General features: G+C 39.6%; 2 protein-coding genes across 2 annotated transcripts; both read right to left on the reverse strand.

Annotated features, from left to right (window-relative positions):
* Positions 1 to 1,735: 1,735 nt before the first annotated feature.
* Positions 1,736 to 2,873, reverse strand: LOC142256557 (chemerin-like receptor 1). The gene has a single exon (XM_075328315.1). The coding sequence runs from the start codon at positions 2,871 to 2,873 to the stop codon at positions 1,869 to 1,871; it is 1,005 nt and encodes a 334-aa protein (XP_075184430.1). The 3' UTR covers positions 1,736 to 1,868.
* A 10,056-nt stretch (positions 2,874 to 12,929) lies between these two features.
* On the reverse strand, positions 12,930 to 14,001 carry LOC142256916 (chemerin-like receptor 1). The gene has a single exon (XM_075328903.1). The coding sequence runs from the start codon at positions 13,999 to 14,001 to the stop codon at positions 12,973 to 12,975; it is 1,029 nt and encodes a 342-aa protein (XP_075185018.1). The 3' UTR covers positions 12,930 to 12,972.
* Positions 14,002 to 19,360: the final 5,359 nt, after the last annotated feature.

Raw genomic sequence — 19,360 nt, forward strand, 5'->3', positions numbered from 1 at the left:
ACGTACACAAGTTGGGAGGGAAAGAGATTGTCATGATGTATGTGCTTTTCTCCATCCCATATTTTTTGTATAAGATGCCATGTGATGTATTTTACCTTCTCACTGTATTTGCTGTAATACTATGTCAGGATGTGATGTCACTTTCCTTTGGTTGTACTTACTGAACACTTTGAAATGTCTTGGGATGTAAGTAACCATACCTTCCCCCCATCTCCTGTGTCTCTGGGCCCATTATGCAATTATCTCTTATCCACACAGCCAGGGGAACTTCCCATTGTTTCGTAAGCAGTGGATAACGCCAACTACACAAACCTGTAGACATCTCGGTGCCAACCTTCTAGAATCTTCTAGTGGGCCCAACCATTGCATAGACCCCTACCCTTGAGGGGCGGGCCCACGAGCTCAGACAATACACTCCTATTTCTAAGTGCAGTTGGGAGCTGAGTTTTGAAGAGGAAGGGAGCGAGATCTGATTCTGCGGACAGATCTCGCCGTCCAGTGGATTGTGTGGGATTTCTGGGACTCTGAAAAGGACTATTACATCGTGATCTGGCACTTTGGATTATCGGGAGGTGCCCCGAATCTGTTTTATTTGGACTTGTCGTGTGCTGTTCCTGTATTCCTGTTAGTAAACCTGTTGGATCATCCTCGGCCTGTTGTCTCTCCTTGCTCTGCTGTACACCCTGTCACAACCCCCTCCTCCGACCTCGCAGCATCGCCGACCTTCCTGAGCCACCACACCCCCTCCTCTGAGCCCGCAGCTTTGCCCACTCTACTTCCTGTGACATTTCTGAGCCACTTTACCACCACCGCTACCCCCTGATGAGCTAATATAAGAGGCACTAAGACTATAAGACGGACTCTCATTTTAACAGTAAAAAATATTTTTTTCCTATTGTCCTCCTTCAAATTTGGGGTGCGTGTTATAATCCAGTGCGTCTTATAAAATGAAAAATACGGTACATATGCTCACATTATCGCTCACATCTCATTTGTGTACAAACCTTCTTTTACTCACATGAAAATTTTTGAACCTTTTGCTTGGCAGATGTTATATCTATAAAAGCAAGAGACTATCAAACCTTATCTCATTCTGAGTAATTTATAACTCTTTTTTGTGTTTTTCTGATCTCCTTTGTGCTGATTTATGAGCACTGACCACAGCAAAGTTGGCCGTAACTTTCATGTGGTCATAAATTAGTTGAGACGAGCTCTAAAAAGTGGAAATACAAACTTCCTATTAAAACAAACTCACTAATAGATACTCAGGTTATTCATTCTGCAGCTAGTAATTTACAATGAAACTGTCATGGGTGACTAGAGGACACAGGGGGACCTATGCTGTCCCTAAAACTGGGACCCCCTGCACTCACCCTCACCTCAGATGTACCCTTAATGGTAGGGAGGTCTGGGTCCCCGACCTGGCCCAGTCTCCTTCCAGGCCCTGACCGTTTATTTATTTTGCAGCTAGCCATATACAGGGAAACAAAGAACCATTAAAAGGCTAAGCTACAAAATATTTCCATGAAATCTGATTTTAACATTTTTTTACATAGCCCAAAATATTTATATTTAAATAAAAAAAACAACTTCAAAAATTAATATCCTAAATATGCTTTAACATCGTTAAATAGACTAAAGAAAAGTCATTATTTAAATTATTTTTTATTTTATGTAAAAGTAAATATAAATTTTTAATCCTTAATACATTGTTTTATTTCAGTTACTTTATCATGCAGTTTTCTTTATTTTTGGTAAATGAGTAGCAAAAATGCAAAAGCAAAAAGGAAAAAAAATCCTTTAGTTATATCTTAAAAATCTACATGTGATCCAATGTGATAATGTAATGCATGCTCATGTATGACTTCTTATTTGTCTTTTGTATGAACCCTTGTAAGAGCAATATTCTGTTCTTGATTTCGGCAGTCTTCCTTCTCTTCGTCGTCTATAAACGCCTTCTGAAACGTAGCCTGGAAGGAGCCACAACATTTTTCCTTGAAATCTCGACCAATGAAGACGTAGAGGATGGGGTTAATGCAAGAATTCACAATAATAAGGACAATGGCTATAAAGCTTCCATAATAAATAACATTAATATTATTTCTAAATATAATGAAAAAATAAATCAGGTAACTGGGAAACCAACAGATAAAGAAGGCAACGATGATGGCCGCGATGGCTTTAAAAGGCTTAGAAGATGTGAAGATGCGTTTCCTTCTCATGTGCCGGATAATCACGATGTAACAGGAGACAATGATAATAAAAGGAAGAAGAAAGTAAAAAATAAAGCCAAAAATTGTCTTCCTTATTGATGTAGATCTTGCTATATCAAAACGGCAAATTGTTCCAGTAAAAGTTTCTAACAAGTCCGCATATAAAATGTAGGGTATCGCCACAGCAAATGAAATTATCCAAATGACCAAGACAATGATGAAAGCCAATCTTGGTCTTCGGTGGTTATGGCACCATACCGGGAACACGACACAGATGCATCGGTCTACACTGATGACCGTCAGCTGGAGGACACTGACTGATGAGTTAAGATACAACGCTAATGGCAGCATCTTGCAGAAAAATGTTGACGAATTTTCTATTAAATATTGCGCAATGTACGCAAGAGTCATTAATGTAAAGAAGAAATCAGCAATGGCCAAGCTGAGGAACCACATGACGTTGACTGTCTTTTTTATCCTGAAGAAGCCGAACCAGATAACAAGACCATTTCCGATGATTCCCAACAAAGAAAACACTGAAGGGATCACCAGAAAGCAAATTTCCTCAATGCTAAAGGTTCTGATAAAGTTTTCTGAAAATTCTATGTAATTCCAATCTGTGGCATTTTGCATGTAATCAAAATGTGTTACATTATCCATTATTTATTTTTCTGTGTTATATATATATCAGGAAAATTATCTTCGATTTTCTTCTGGAAAATAAAATAAAAATTAAACAATAAGATCAATGTGTGTTATTGTATATTGGTAACTTTTGACTCTCCTTTCTCTAAAACAAAATGACAGGATAATGTTTTACTCCAATACAGCATGGAAAAAAATTGTTGTGAAACTTACCATATTTTTCGTTTTATAAGATGCAACAGATTATGAGACGCACCCTAAAATTAGAGAAAAAAAGGTAAAAATAATGGGGTTCATATTATACTCCGGTGGTGTCTTACCCGAGGTGTGGCACCAACGGTGGTGGAGTGGGATCACAGGAGGCAGGGATGGTGCTTGAGTAGGGCAATGCTACAGGTGCTGCGGTGAGGGCTGTGTTGACTACAAGGGCCATGCCGGCTGCGGGGGCTCTGTTGGCTGCGGGGGCTCTGCTGGCTGCGGGGTCTGTTCTGGCTATGGGGCAATGTGGAACAGGGTGGTGCAGGAGGTGTCCCACTGTAAGATGCTCTGTCGGCAGTGTGGACTTCAAAGAAATGGTGCCCGGAGCATATAGAGCTCTCTGCTAAATGACAAGCCAAGATCTCATCTGCTGTTGGGAAATCAATGGTCTGAAGGCACCATTTCTTTGAAGCCCTCACCGCTGACAGAGCATCTCTCAATAAGGCATCCAACACCAGCATAGCCCCCGCTGCCAGCAAGGGCCCCCCAAAAGCAGGGGTCCTGCCGCCACACAGTCCCCAGCTGCCAGCAAGGGCCCCAGCCGCCATCATGAGCTCCGACCGCCAGCAGAGCCCCCGACACCAGCATGGGTCCGCACCAGCATTCTCCCTAGCACAGCTCCCACTGCCAGCACAGCACCCATTCTCCACCTCCTGGTAAGCTACATTCAGATTGTAAGACACACTCTTCATTTTCCTTCCAAATTTTTGAGAGGAAATGTGCGTCTAAGGCCCATTTCACACATCCGGCATTTCGCCGGATTGCCAGATCCGGCACACTCCAGTACAGTGCAATACTGTGCAATGGCATCGTGGCAAGCTCCGGTCACGTGCTGTCATGTGACCGAAGCCTATAACCGGAGCCTGCCGTGACGCCATTCTACAATAGTGCACTGTACTCGAGTGTGCCAGTTCGGTGAAATTCCGGATGTGTGAAATGAGCCTTACAATCCGTAAAATACGGTATATAAATATATGTTTGGAAAAAATCTTCATCAAAAATGAAGTCCTTGAAAGCAAAAATTCTGTCTAATTATTGTCTCCCCTCCCAACCAATTTGTTTGATGACTCGTATATTTTTATTGTTTAGATGTAAGTTTTTTCACCGGAAGTGTTCAAACCACTAAGAAACTAAGAAGTGCCGCCACAACTTCCTCATTATTGTTTCAGTTGGGATTAAACATTTGTACATTTTTCTAAAATACCATAAGAGGATTAGATCCAAGCCCAAATCACACTGTAGTATGGACATCTCTAGTGCAGAATTCAACTTTGGAAAACAGATATTTAATTGTTTAATGTTAAATCTTTGCACACGAGCTTGTATTTTTTTTAGTATCTTGTTGCATTTAATCAGCACCTTTAAAACAAATCCTTTTTTTCCAATTTTTAAATAGGTGAAAGGTTTTATCACAAATATATGCAAATATATAATGTGCAAAAGTGTAAATATGCAGCCTTTTTATGAAGTAAATTGTTATCGGTTTAAACCCCTTCACCCCGGCCAATTTTCCGTTTTTTCCTTATTATTTTTTTTACGGGGCTTGTTTTTTGTTGGACGAGTTGTACTTTTACATGAAATTTTGAGTTTTACCATATAATGTACTGGAAAATGGCAAAAAAAAATTCCAAATGCGGAAAAATTGCACGATAGTTTTTGGGATATTTTATTCACCGTGTTCACTATATGATAAAACTAATGTGTCGGTGTGATGCCTCATTTCAGCATGAGTTCGTAGATATCAAACATGTATAGTTTTCCTTTTATCTAAGGGGTTAAAAAAAATCTGAAGTTTGTAAAAAAAAAAGTGGCACACTTTTTCCGCCATTTTCAAGGAACCATAACGTTCTCATTTTTCAGGATATGGGGCTCAGTGATGGCTTTTTTTTTGCGTCTTGAGCCAATGTTTTTGTATGTATCATTTTAGCACAGATGCTATATTTTGGTCGTCTGTTATTGCATTTTGCGCAAAATTTGCAAGGACCAAAAAATATAACTTTGCATTTGGAATATTTTTGACGCTACGCCGTTTACTGATCAGATTAATTGATTTTATATTTTAATAGATTGGGCATTTCTGAAAGTGGTGATACCAAATATGTGTATTTTGTTTGTTTTTTTTTTAATTTTCAATGGGGCGAATGGGGGAGGATATGAACTTATATTTATTTTTTTACATTTTTTAAAACTTTTATTATTTTTTAATTTTACTTATGTTTATTTATTTTTTTAAATTTTTTTTTAAACTTTTTTTATTTTTTTATTTTACTGGTCCCCCTAGGGGACTATAAGGATCAGCAGTCTAATCGCTTGTTCATTTCTGCTGATCAGAACAACACAGCTCTGATCAGCAGAAATGCTACTCTTCAGCTACAGAGGGCGCGCTGTCAGCTGTAACAGGAACTACGTCATGATAGTGACAGGAGTAATCACATGACCCTGTGCTCCCATGGCAAACATCGGCTCCCCATGATCACGTCACAGGGCCTCCAATGGTGGCAGGGAAGGCACGTTCCCTGTCATGGCCATTTACATTGTGCTGTCAAAATGTCAAAACATTTTGACAGCACGATCTAAGGGGTTAACAGGCGAGGGTGGATCACGGATCCACCTGTGCCTGTAAGCCACACATGTCTGCTGTTCAAATCAGCAGACATGTGCGGGATCACCACCAGCTTCACCGCAGCACCCGGTGGTGATTACACAGACATTATCTAGGACATACCGAATACGTCCAATGTCTACAAGGAGTTAATAACAATTCATTGTCATGTGTAAAGGTTTTATTTCTGAACAAAAGCATAAAGCCCAACCTAAAAGTAACCTTAATGTTTTGAGCAAAAAAATGCATCCTAAGATTACACATTTTGGAAAACATTGATTCCAAGTAAAATAATGTAGGTCTACATACAGTACATACCAAAAGTTTGGACACACCTTCTCATCTCTAGAACAACTATTAAGAGGAGACTTTGTGCAGTAGGCCTTCATGGTAAAATAGCTGCTAGAAAACTACTGCTAAGGACAGACAACAAGCAGAAGAGACTTGATTGGGCTAAAGAACACAAGGAATGGACATTAGACCAGTGGAAATCTGTGCTTTGGTTTGATGAGTCCAAATTTGCTTTGCTGGTGACACTGTTGGGGATTTATTCAAAATTGAAGGCATACTGAACCAGCATGGCTACCACAGCATCTTGCAGTGGCATGCTATTCCATCCGGTTTGCGCTTAGTTTGACCATCATTTATTTCTCAACAGGACAATGATCCAAAACACACCTCCAGGCTGTGTAAGGGCTATTTGACTAAGAAGGAGAGTGATGGGGTGCTACGCCAGATGACTTGGTCTCCACAGTCACCAGACCTGAACCCAATTGAGATGGTTTGGGTTGAGCTGGACCGCATAGTGAAGGCAAAAGAGCCAACAAGTGCTAAGCATCTCTGGGAACTCCTTCAAGACTGTTGGAAGACCATTTCCGGTGACTACCTCTTGAAGCTCATCAAGAAAATGCCAAGAGTGTGCAAAGCAGTAATCAAAGCAAAAGGTGGCTACTTTGAAGAACCTAGAATATAAGACATATTTTCAGTTGTTTCACACTTTTTTAAGTATTTCATTCCACATGTTTTCATTCATAGTTTTGATGTTTTCAATGTGAATCTACAATTTTTAGAGTCATGAAAATAAAGAAAACTCTTTGAATGAGAAGGTGTGTCCAAACATTTGGCCTTTACTGTATGTATGAGGATGAATTCTATTTTTTGGGGGGAGGAAATTAAACTCTTTCAAAAGAGTAATTATTGTGTATGATGCTCTACATTTATTAAAAGCAGAAAACAGTATCTGGTCCCCAACATCACAAGTCTAAATGGGATGAAGCTGTTGTCTATTTTACAAACTATAATGTATGTTTCGGGTTTTAAGATGCTCCGGATTATAAGACGTGCCCCAAGTTTAGAGGAAAAAAAGGTAAAAAAAACTTGGGGTCTGTCTTACAATCTGATGGTGTCCTACTGGCAGCGGGTTGCAGTGGTGCTGGATCGGGGTCACAGGCAGAGGAGGTGGTGGAATAGGGTGATGCTGTGGATCTGTGGGCAATCTGCTGGAGCTGCTGGTGATGTGCTGGACCTGTGCTGTGCTGGGGCTGTGAGTCGAAGGCGCTGTGCTGTTCTGGGACTGCAGGCATTATCCTGAACATGTCGGTGGTGTGGACTTCAACTAATGGCGCCCACAGTCGGTGCATGTGTAGATGAAGCTCTTGGGTCAAGATCTCATCTATGCATGGGCCATTTCCGGCCTTTTGATCTCCCAGCAGCGGACTTAAGGAGATTGGCGCATGTGTAGATGAGATCTTGAGCCGAGAGCTCCATCTACACACACGCCAACTCTCGGCGCCATTATTTTGAAGTCCCCACCGCCAAAATTTTCAGGATAGTGCCCGCAGCCCCAGCACAGCGCAGCTCCAGCACATTGCCTGCAGCTCCAGCATAGCACCCTGAGGCTCAGCGCAGAAAAGTGCCCTCGGCCCGCAGCCCCCGCACAGTGCAGCTACAGCCTTCGGCATTGCTCTTGTCACCTCTCTCCACCATCCCTGGTTAGAAACATTCAGATTATAAGACGCACCTCTCATTTTCCTCCCAAATTTTGGGGAGGGAAAGTGCGTCTTATAATCCGAAAAATGCGTAGCTTTTTTTAATCCAATTTTTATTTAAAAATTTCAAAATTCACACACATAAAACAACAAACAAAGCAAAAAATAATTAAAGTATTCAGATACATCAGCTTTACAATGATGAAACATTAGGCCATATACACCATTAACCCTAGAACGCATACCTGGGCCTTGCTAGGTTACTTGTTTTCTATGGTTGATTTCCATGGTTGCGCGTTCTAGGGTTAAGAAGTCAAAAGATGCCTAACTTGTAAAAATTTATAGAAATAAGACATCGGTAAGGAAAACCTGTTTACCAAATTCGAGAATGAACAAAGATGAGACCCAACTTTAATATCTGAAATCTTCTCAGTGCCACATTGTTCCCAGATGACCAGATTAAGAAATGTGACTAATGTTTCAAAAGAGCAGTTAGCAATATCACTGTGTAAGCCCAAAGTCATCTCTTTATCCCTGTTCCATCAATAAATAACCAAGGACATAGTACGAAGATAATATTTTCTTTGAGTTAGTTTCACTAGTTCTTGCTCTATCACCATCTGAGTGGAGCTTTTTGGAGAATAAAAAGCTTCTATTTGCAACTATCTGAGGGACTGATCACTAATCCAACACTCACAAGTCACCTCTAAAGCTCCATGGTATAACCGAAGATTGGGTACTCCCAAATCTCCGCTGGAATATGGCTGAAACAGAACAAAATACAGTTTTGATACCTGCTAACAAGGAATTCTAAAAATTTGAAGGGGACTCCACCATTGATCTGCTTTTTTTGTCAAAAGAACTCTTCCTAAGGAAGAAGGACCTTAAGAAACTAAGAAAGCAAAAATAAATGTGCTTACATTTGGAAATAATTTGCCCATATATCATTTAGTTGTCACAGTTGATAGTTTCCTGTGCCAGTGTGAGATTTATTTTACCAGATAGAGCAAATTATTCTTTTTTTACTACATTTCTAAAAAAAAAGTTTCAAATTGATTTTTCATTTAGATTCTTATCAAAGTTTGAATTTCTTATAGCCATTTATAACATAGAATTGTTACAACATTATACAATACCTTTGGAGTAATCGTCTATATACCTACAATTTGCTTGACCGCTTCTATTTGTATTGGTGACTTCTTCTCCGTAAGTCCAGATATATTCTGCTATCAAACAATATATATTATGTCTGTAATTCACAATCTTTAACGAGAACTTCCTATATTTAAAAATAGTTTCACATGACTAACAAATGTTCCAAATCTTTCTCATCAGACTTTCTCATCAGACATCTATGTGTAGCTAGTGCAATAGTGACACCACTGGCGATCATAAAATTGTCTTTTTCACTAAGTAAAATTACATTAACAATAAGAAATATTATACTGTTGCAAAATCCAATAGTACAGGGTGGGGTTAGGATTGGGCTATTATCACCAAATGAGCACTAATATGGAGGTCATTATTACACTATGGGGCAATTATGACAGATATTATTAAAGGATTAGTGCCAAGAATGAGGGAAAGTTATTACAGATTGGGACCAGCATGAAGAACATTATTACAGGATGGGGCCAAGATTTAGGAAATAATAACAGTATGGATGATAGGAGGATAGGATGGGGGCTATTACAACAGGTTGCGTGCAATGAAGGGGGACATTATTACAGGATGAGGCTGAGATTTAAGAAATGACTATAGTATGGAGGATAGAAAGAGGTGCTGTTATGATCCAGTGACCAAGGAGGATCAAAAGAGCAATAACCTGGAAACCCAGAAAATAACCAGAGTGGCTGGAAACGTACCGGACTGCAGACCTAATACTGACACACAACTAGAAGTAGCCATTGGATGAGCCTACGATGACCTAGTCGTCTCGAAACAGCCGGAGAACTAAATATTCTAACAGAGAGAAATTTAGAAAAGCTAATCTGCTTCGGAGTAGTCCCCAAAGATATAGATAGCCCCCCACATGTAAAGATTACGGTGATATAGGAAAACACAATATGTAGCTAGAGAACAGATTCAGCAAAGGTGAGGCCCAAACTATCTGCATAGGACAGAATAGGAAAGGACACTGACTGCAGCCGTAAAAACCCTAATAAAAACCAGCACGCCTGACATGGAAAAATACTGAGCCTGCACAGGCTTTCCCCTGCTATATCAGGACTCTGATGTTACTGGGATCCAAGAAAAACACTGATATAGAGAGGGGACTGAATATTGTACCAAGCATGACAAAACCCAATACATAACAGAACATGGAGCAAGGTACACAGATACTCCCAGCAGGGAATAATCCAATTCCACCAGGAACTCCACACAGGCAAAATAACAAGAAAGTGAAAACCAAAAGCAAAGGTACAAAGACAAACATCTGAGAAGAGTTCTGGTAGACACAGAGAAAAGGGCTGGTTTCAGGATGTCCTTAGCACACAGGAAATACAATTGAGCACAGGCAAGTAACAAAAGGAAGCTACACAGTTATATAGGTGCAAACCAAATGGCCTGATTGCAAATCCTACTCAGCTGCAGGTTCCCATTTAGCAAGTCAACTGCCCTACCAGCACTGACCACAAGAGGGAGCCCCAAACTGGAATCTAATTCAAATATATTCACAACTGATACAGTATATTATTACAGGATTAGTGCCAGGAAAGTGGAAGATATTACAGACTGGGACCAGCATGAAGAACATTATTACAGGAAGGGGGCAAGATTTAGTTAATGACTACAATATGGAGGATAGGATGGGGGATATTATTACAGGTTGGGAGCAGATAAGGGGGACATTATTACAGGATGGGGGCCAGGACAAGACAAATTATTACAGGATAAGGCCAATATTTAAGAAATGATTATAGTATAGAGGATAGGAAGAAAGATATTATTACAGAATTAGTGACAGGAAAGTGGAAGATATTACAGAATGGGACCAGCATTAAGAACATTATTACAGGAAGAGGCCAAAATGTAGGAAATTATTACAGTATGTGATGGGTAGGATGGGGGATATTATTACAGGTTGGGGGCAGATAAGCAGAACATTATCACAGAATGGGGGCCAGGACAAGAGACGTTATTACAGGATGAGGCTGATATTTAAGAAATGATTTTAGTATGGAGGATAGGAAAAGAGATATTATTACAGGATAAGTGACAGAATAGTGGAAGCTATTACAGAATGGGACCAGCATGAAGAACATTATTACATGATGGGGAGAAGATGTAGGAAATGAAATTTTTAAAAGACTAAGATACAAAATAATTGCATGAAAACTGTTTTTAAAATTTTTACGTAGCCCAAAATATATATATTAAAGTAAAAAAAAACCACGAACCCACAATAATATTATCCTATGTTTGAACATCATTAAATGCACTAAAGCAATGTAATTTTTTGTTGTTTTTTATTTATTTTATACAAAAGTAAATATAACTAATTGTAACGCCCATGTCAGCCTCACTTCACAATCCTGCCCCTCTCCCCCAGCTGGGGTGCCAACTCTTTCACCGTCCACCCATCGCTGATCCGTCCATACTGCTGTCTCCCATAGCGTTCACATACCACACAGGTCTCCTAGAAATGCTCAGAGGACAAGCCCCATTTCTTAAAAGGCCAGGGTGCCATGACCCGTTAGTGCCTCTTAGGTCAGAAGATGGGATTAAAGTATTTCAGGCACCTTTCCCTTAAAGGAGGCATCTGGGCAACAAGTTCTGTATGTTGCTAGTTCTCAGGTCCTATGTGCTGCTGCTGTTATATACTCCTGCTGTCTTTGTGCTTTATGCTGTTTCTGCGGCTGCCACCATCCCCGTCAGCTGCTCATTCGATACGTATAGAAAATCATTGCACTGACCATCTGTAAAACACATCTTTATTCAGAATACATTAAAACTAGGCAGGACTGCATGGCAAGGATGAAGGGCGCACAGACAACAGCCATTTTACATGCTCCTTCAACAGGTCTAGAAGCATGTGGAACAAGTGAAATGGTTGTTGTCTGTGCGCCTTGCATCCTTGCCATGCCGTCCTGCCTGGAGTTTTAATATATGCAGAATAAAGGTGTGTTTTACGGATGGTGAGTGCCATCTGATTTTCTACATTTTTTTCTTAAATGTCATATGGCTTTTTTTCTACATGTGTTGCACCACATCCTCTATTTTTCTACCATTTGGGGTTTTGTTTCTGAGATTCTGAGTGCTTGAGTGGTGCCAGCATTTTTTCTTTGCTACTTTGGCTCATTTGATATGTACTGCCACTCTGAAAGTCTCCACACCAGCCACTGCTGTTCCATCCATCCATCCCAGCTGAATCATCGACTACTGCTGCTTCTGTTGCTCTTATCATCAGAAACTGTGCACATCCATGGCACCAGCTGCTGAGGTACTGCAGATCCCCTGGTGCTGCCCTCTTACCAGCATGTGTACCTATCGCTACCTCCGATAGCTTTAGTGAAGACTCGGTAGTCAGTCAACTTGGCTCTTCCAGGCCGTTGAACAGTATCTTCAGTCTAGTGGAGCATAAAACTAATCCCTCCATAATGATACATTGTTTCACTTCAGTTACTTTAGCATTAAAAATATCTTGTTATAAACAGATACAATGCGTTTCGGCGGAAAGAACCGTCTTCCTCAGGTATCTAAGCTTAGATACCTGAGGAAGGCGGTTGGTTCCGCCGAAACATGTTGTATCTGTTTTTTATTTCCGTATGTTTAATGTTTCTTTGAACAATAAATTCCAATTGTGGACAAGAGGTTTCAAAATCATCACTACGGGGAGCGCAGCCACTATATAATTTATTCACTCCATTTTTAACCTTTTCACCTGTGGGAATCCATGGCTGGATGAAACACAGGATCTATTCAAGGCAAGCAGCAGACCCAGATAAACATTAGGAGTGTAAAGAGGCTTTGGAAAAATCATATATGCTTGAAGTTTTGTGGCAAAAGGTGAGTGCATAAAACTTCATTTAAATTGAATCAGATAGTCGCTTTGATAACGCACTGAGATTGGCACCGTGTGTTTGTTTTTTATTATATACCCTGCAGGAAATCACCTTACATTAAAAATATGTGGTGCAGCTTTCTTTATTTTGATAAATTAGTAGCAAAAAGCCAAAAAGCAACAAAAAAGATCCTTCAGTTAAAATTTTAAAACACACATTTGATCCAAGTCACAGTGTAGTTAAGACTCATGTACGACTTCTTATTTGTCTTCTGTATGAAATCTTGTAAGAGCTGTACTCCCTTCTTGATTCCCGCAGTCTTCCTTCTCTTCATTTTCGATAAACGCCTTCTCAAACGTAGCCTGGAAGGAGCCACAACATTTTTGCTTGAAATCTCGACCAATGAAGACGTAGAGGATGGGATTAATGCAAGAATTCAGGATTATTAGGACAATGACAATTAAAACTGCAAAATAAATTGAATTCTCATTCGTTTCAATGGTTTCAAATATACTGAAAAAGGAAATCAAGTAACTGGGAAACCAGCAGATAAAGAAGGCAATGATGATGACCGCAATGACTTTAAAAGGCTTAGAAGATGTGAAGATGCGTTTCCTTCTCATATGGAGAATAATAATGATATAACAGGAGACAATGATGATCAAAGGTAGAAGGAAGTAGAAAACAAAGCCAAAAACTGTCTTTTTTATGGATGTAAAACTTTCTAAATCGAAAAAGCAATTTGTTCCACCAAAAAGGCTTGATGTTTCCGTAGATGACATGTGGGGTATTGCCAGAGCAAATGAAATTATCCAAATGACTAAGACAATAATGAAAGCCAATCTTGGTCTCCGGTGGTTATGACACCATACCGGGAACACAACACAGATGCACCGGTCTACACTGATGACCGGGTGCTGGAGGACACTAACCGAGGAGTTAAGATACAAACCTAATGGCAGCATCTTGCAGAAAAATGTTGATGAACTTGCCATTAAATTTTGCACACTGTACATAAGAATCATTAATGTAAAGAAGAAATCAGCGATGGCCAAGCTGAGGAACCACACGACGTTGACCGTCTTCTTTATCCTGACGAAGCCGAACCAGATGACAAGACCGTTTCCGATGATTCCCAAAAAACAAAACAGTGAAGGGATCCCCAGAAAGAAAATGTACCGAATGCTTCTTGGTCTATAATCGTCACTGCTGGTAGAGTTTTCATAATATTCTGTATATTCCGAATCTTCTTCATTTTCCAAGAAAACAATGGGTGTTACATTATCCATTATTATTTTTTTCTGTGTCATATATGGAAACGATATTATCTCTGGAAGAAAAAAATAATAATAAGGTAAATTTGTGTTATTGTATATTGGTAGCTTTCTACTCTCATTTCTCTATAACAAAATGTCAGGACAATAGCTTACTCCTCTACAGCGTTGAAAAAAATAGTTGTGAAACTTATATAAAATTCTGCTTGAAATTGTTCAGCAAAAATTAAATCCTCGATTGCAAAAATTTTGTCTAATTATTTTCTCGCCTCCCGACCAATTTAAGTTTGTTGACTCAACATTATTTTTTTGTCTTGAAGATACAAGAAAGTTGTTTCACTGAAAGCAGCCAAACCACTAAGAAACTAAGACGTTCCGGCCACAACTTCCTTATTATTATTTCAGTTAGAATTAAACATTTGTACATTTCTTCTAACATACCATAAGGGAATTAGATCCAAAACCAAATAATAAGGTATTATGGACATCTCTAGTGCAAAAGTGAACTGTGATTTGTTTTATTTTTGGGATTTTGCTATATATATATATATATATATATATATATATATATATATATATATATATATAAAGCTGAATGTGTGTATGTGTGTGTATGTGTGTGAATATGTGAATATGTGAAATGTGCAGAATACATTTTTGTTAATACATTCTATTTTGTTAACAGCAGTTATTAACCCGGGCAAAGCCGGGTAGTACAGCAAGTCCAATATATAAAGCTGAATGTGTGTATGTATGTGTGTGTGTGTGTGTGTGTGTGTGTATGTCCGGGATTGGCATCTGCACCGTCGCAGCTACAGCCACAAAACTTTGCACACTAAAACTTCTGGACACCGAGAGTGACATAGGCTATGTTTTGAGGGGAAATTTTAACCCCGCCCTTTACAGTTATTCACCAAAAACCTGCCTCAATTAAAGCGAATGGAGCTGGGAGCCACAATGAAGCCAGAACTTCAGAAGAATGCGCAGCCACGCCCTTAAATGGAATGTTGAAGTGTCACAATGCAGCCAGGGAAAGAGCCAGACACAGACAGGGAAAGAAACAGACATAAGCAGGGTAAGAGACAGACACAAAGAGACAGACAAAGAGACAGACTGACAGGGACAGAGACAAACAGGGAAAGAGAGAGAAAGAGAGAGACAGGTTAAGAGACAGACACAGACAGGTAAAGAGACAGAGACAGACAAAGAGACAGAGACAGACACAGGAAACAGACAGACAGGGAAAGAGAGGGAAAGAGACAGACAGGGTAAGAGACAGAAAAAGACAGGTAAAGAGACAGACAAAGAGACAGGCACAGGGAAAGAGACAGAGGGAAAGAGGGAAAAAGACAGACAGGGAAAGAGAGGGAAAGAGACAGACAGGGAAAGTGACAGAGATAGATAGACATACAGGGAAAGAGATTGAGACAGACGGAGACAGAGACAGTCAGAGACAGACAGGGAAAGCGACAGACAGGCAAAGAGATAGAGAGAGAGACAGAGAGATATATACAGAGGGAGAGACAGACATTATAATTGCATTTATAGCTATTTGTTTTGTGTTTTTTGTGTGCAGAATACATTTTTGTTAATACATTCTATTTTGTTAACAGTAGTTATTAACCCGGGCGAAGTCGGGTAGTACAGCTAGTATATATATATATATATATATATATATATATATATATATATATATATATAGATTATAAGATGCACTTTTCCTCCCAGTTACTATGGAGAAAATGAGGGGTGCATCTTGTAATGCGAATATAGCTTACCGGGGGGGTGGAGAATGGGCGCTGTGCTGGCTGCAGGGTGCTGTGCTGGCTGCAGTGGGGGCTGTGCTGGCTGCAGTGGGGCCTGTGCTGGCTGCAGTGGGGCTGTCCTGGCTGTGGAGGAGGCTGTGCTGGCTGCAGTGGAGGCTGTCCTGGCTGTGGAGGAGGCTATGCTGGCTGCGGCTGGGGCTACACTGCCTGAGGTGGGGGCTGTGTAGAGCAGGGTGGTGTGTCAGGGGAGATGCTCTGTTGGTAGTGCAAGCTTCAAATAATGGCACCTGGAGTCGGCTTATGCGCAGATGGAGCTCATGGCTCAAGATATCATCTGCACATGCGCCGGAACTGGCCCATTGATCTCCCAGCAGAGGACTAAAGGAAAATGACACCAAGAGGTGGCGCATATGCAGATGAAATTTCAGCTTGTCATTGAACCAAGAGCTCAATCTGAGCAAGTCTAAGTGCCATTTCTTTGAAGCCAGCACCACTGACACAGTATCTTTGACACCCACTGCACTGCCCTTTTCCACACAGCCAGAACAGCACCCGAAGCCACGACAGCCCCCACAGTAGCCAGCACAGCCCCCACCACAGCATCTGCAGCAACCTCCATCTCCAGCACTGCCCCTGCCTGTGACATCACTCCACCACCGCTGCCACACCCCCTCCGTTAAAACACAACCGGAGTATAAGACGGACCACATTTTTTTTTTACCTTTTTTAGCTCTAAATTTGAGGTGCATCTTATAATCCAGTGCATCTTAGAAAATGAAAAATACAGTGAATGACTTTTTATAGTAACTCATTGTAATGTGTAAGCGTTTTATTTCAGAACAAAAGCATAAATCTTTTCATTGTCCCATAAAGTAAAGGTAACCTTAATGTTTTGAACAAAAAAATGTATACAGAGATTATACATTTTGGAAAACATTAATTCCAAGTAAAATAATATAGGACTTTATATGTATGAGTAAATTCTATTTTTGTGGGTGGAAACTAAATGCTTTCAAAATGTACTTGTTGTGTATGATGCTCTACATGTATTAAATTCATAAAACAATATCTGATCTCCAACATCACAAACCTAAGGGGTTGAAGCTGTTGTCTATTTTACGAAATACAGTTTTGATGTATCCTAACAAGGAATTCTGAGTTTTTGGAGGGGACTCTACCCTTCATCTGTTTTGGGGTTTTTTTGACAAAGGAAAGAAGCCCTTTAAGAGACCAAAGAATCACAAATAAATAGGGTGTTCCATTTGGAAAGATTCTGCCCATCTATCATTTAGTTGCTGCAGTTGATAATTTCATGTTCCACTCTGAGCTGTGCCAGGTTGAGGTTTCTTTTACCCAAAAGAGCAGTTGATTTTTTTTAACTGCATTTCTAACATATACAGTTTCAAATTGCTTTGTCATTTAGATTTCTACATAGAATTATTACAAATTTAAACTATACAAATGCAGTAATCATCTATATACCTACCATTGCTGGTCTACTTCTGTTTGTATTGGTGACTTCTCCTTTTCTGTAAGTCCCTTCTCCTACCATACAATATATACCATGTCTGTTATTCAGCTTCGCAATCTTTACTGGGAACTTCCTTTATTTAAAAATAGTATCACATGTCTACCAACTCCAAAGTCAGACTTGTATTGTAAATGCTTCCATTCTTTATCCATTGTGTAGCTAATGCAATTAATGACACCACTAGAGATCTTCAAATTGTCTTTTTCACTAAGTAAAATTACATGAAGTATTACTTACAGTAAAGTTGGGCTGCAGTTGTAAATCGCAAAAGGCCAAAATCTAATACTCTAGCAGGATACAGCTTAAGCCCTCACTAAGTGGAGGTATCACTGGTGCAGGAGGAGGAAATCACACACACACACCTCCAAAACATGGAGGGGGCGATTGCTGGATGATAAAACTGCACACTGATGGCTTGCATTGAGCGCTGTTCACACATGAAGATGCACAGTCACAAAGTTGCAGCCTATTAGGTGACGCCCATACTATTAGATCAGGCGGGCTGCCAAGCCATATCCCAACTGTGCATCATACAGGGACAGGAACTCTAATATGCAAGGCCTAACAGAAAGGGGCCTGGCTGTATCCTGTACAGAAAAATAGGAGGTTTTAGTTGGTATTATGGCCATAAAACAGAAGCCTACAACCCACGTGTTTTGGCAATCTCATGCTTGTAAATCCCTACACTAAATATAAAAATAGCAAAAAGAGGAATAAATATTCTCCAAGAATTAAGTATTACTTACAGCAAAGATGGGCTGCAGTAGTAAATTGCCCAGGCCAAAAACTAATACTCTGGCAGGACACAGCTAAGTCTCCACTAAGTGGAGGCATCACAGGCATTACATGAACCATAAGAAATACAGTCTTATACTCCTCTTTCTTTGTATACTCATAAAACAGGCTCTTTGTGGCCACTCAGGACCAGGCTCTGTGAGGGTACTCTTCAGGGTCTGTGGGTGTACTCTTAAAAAGGGGTCTATGTGGACACTGCATATACAGGCAGTGTCATAATCTGCTTGGCACTCTCTCTCTTTATAAAGGCCATGGATTGCTCAACAATTTTTGGGGTGCAAAGAATAAATAGCGCATCAAATAGCGGACATGGCTATGGTGCTGCTGCTGGTGGTGGTGGAGCTGCTACAGGGAGAGGACGTGTCTGTGTCTGCCACATGCTTAAACAAAACACCTTCCTCTGGTCACACACGCCCAAGTACCATTACATGAATTCTAAATGCCAAAATTAAGGTTTTTTTGTTGTCGCAAATATTACACAAAATGCAATAACAGGCGATCAAAAAGTAGCATCTGTGCAAAAATGGTACCGTTAAAAACATTAGCTCAAGATGCAAAAAATAAACCATCATTGAGCCTCATACCCCAAAGAAATGAGAACACTACGGGTCATGGATAATGGCTCAAAGAGTGTGCCACTTTTTTTTCAACAAACTTCAGAATTTTTTTTAACCCCTTAAATAAAAGTAAACCTATACATGTTTGATATCTACAAGCTTGTACCGACGTGATGCATCACACCAACACATCAGTTCTACCATATAGTGAACACGATAAATAAAATATCCTTAAAACAATCGTGAAATCGCACTGTTTTGCAATTTTTGCCAACATGGAATTTTTTTTGTCATTTTCCAGTACACTATATGCTGAAACTTATGGTTTAATTTAAAAGTACAACTCATCCCTGACAAGATTGAAGGAAAAATAAAAAAGTTACGGTTCGTGGAAAAAGGAGAGTAAAAAAAAAACAAAAACGGAAAATTGCCCGGGGGTGAAGGGGTTATTCAACGACAATTAATTCTTACCACATAAGGTTAAAACAGGTGAAAGGAAGGTGAATAATTAGCCTTATTCAGCAAGAACAAAAGACTGAATAAATTCCCATATACAGTATATCTGAAAAAAATAAAAAAACTGAAACTTAGAAATAGAAAAATATCAACTTAAAATATAAATATATGTTTACAAAAAATAAACCCTTATCAGGAAAAAATTATATGCAAATTGATTATATATATATATATATATATACACATATATGTATATATATATATATATA

This window comes from Anomaloglossus baeobatrachus, chromosome 11 (assembly GCF_048569485.1).
Source record: "Anomaloglossus baeobatrachus isolate aAnoBae1 chromosome 11, aAnoBae1.hap1, whole genome shotgun sequence".
Classification (NCBI taxonomy): Eukaryota; Metazoa; Chordata; class Amphibia; order Anura; family Aromobatidae; genus Anomaloglossus; species Anomaloglossus baeobatrachus.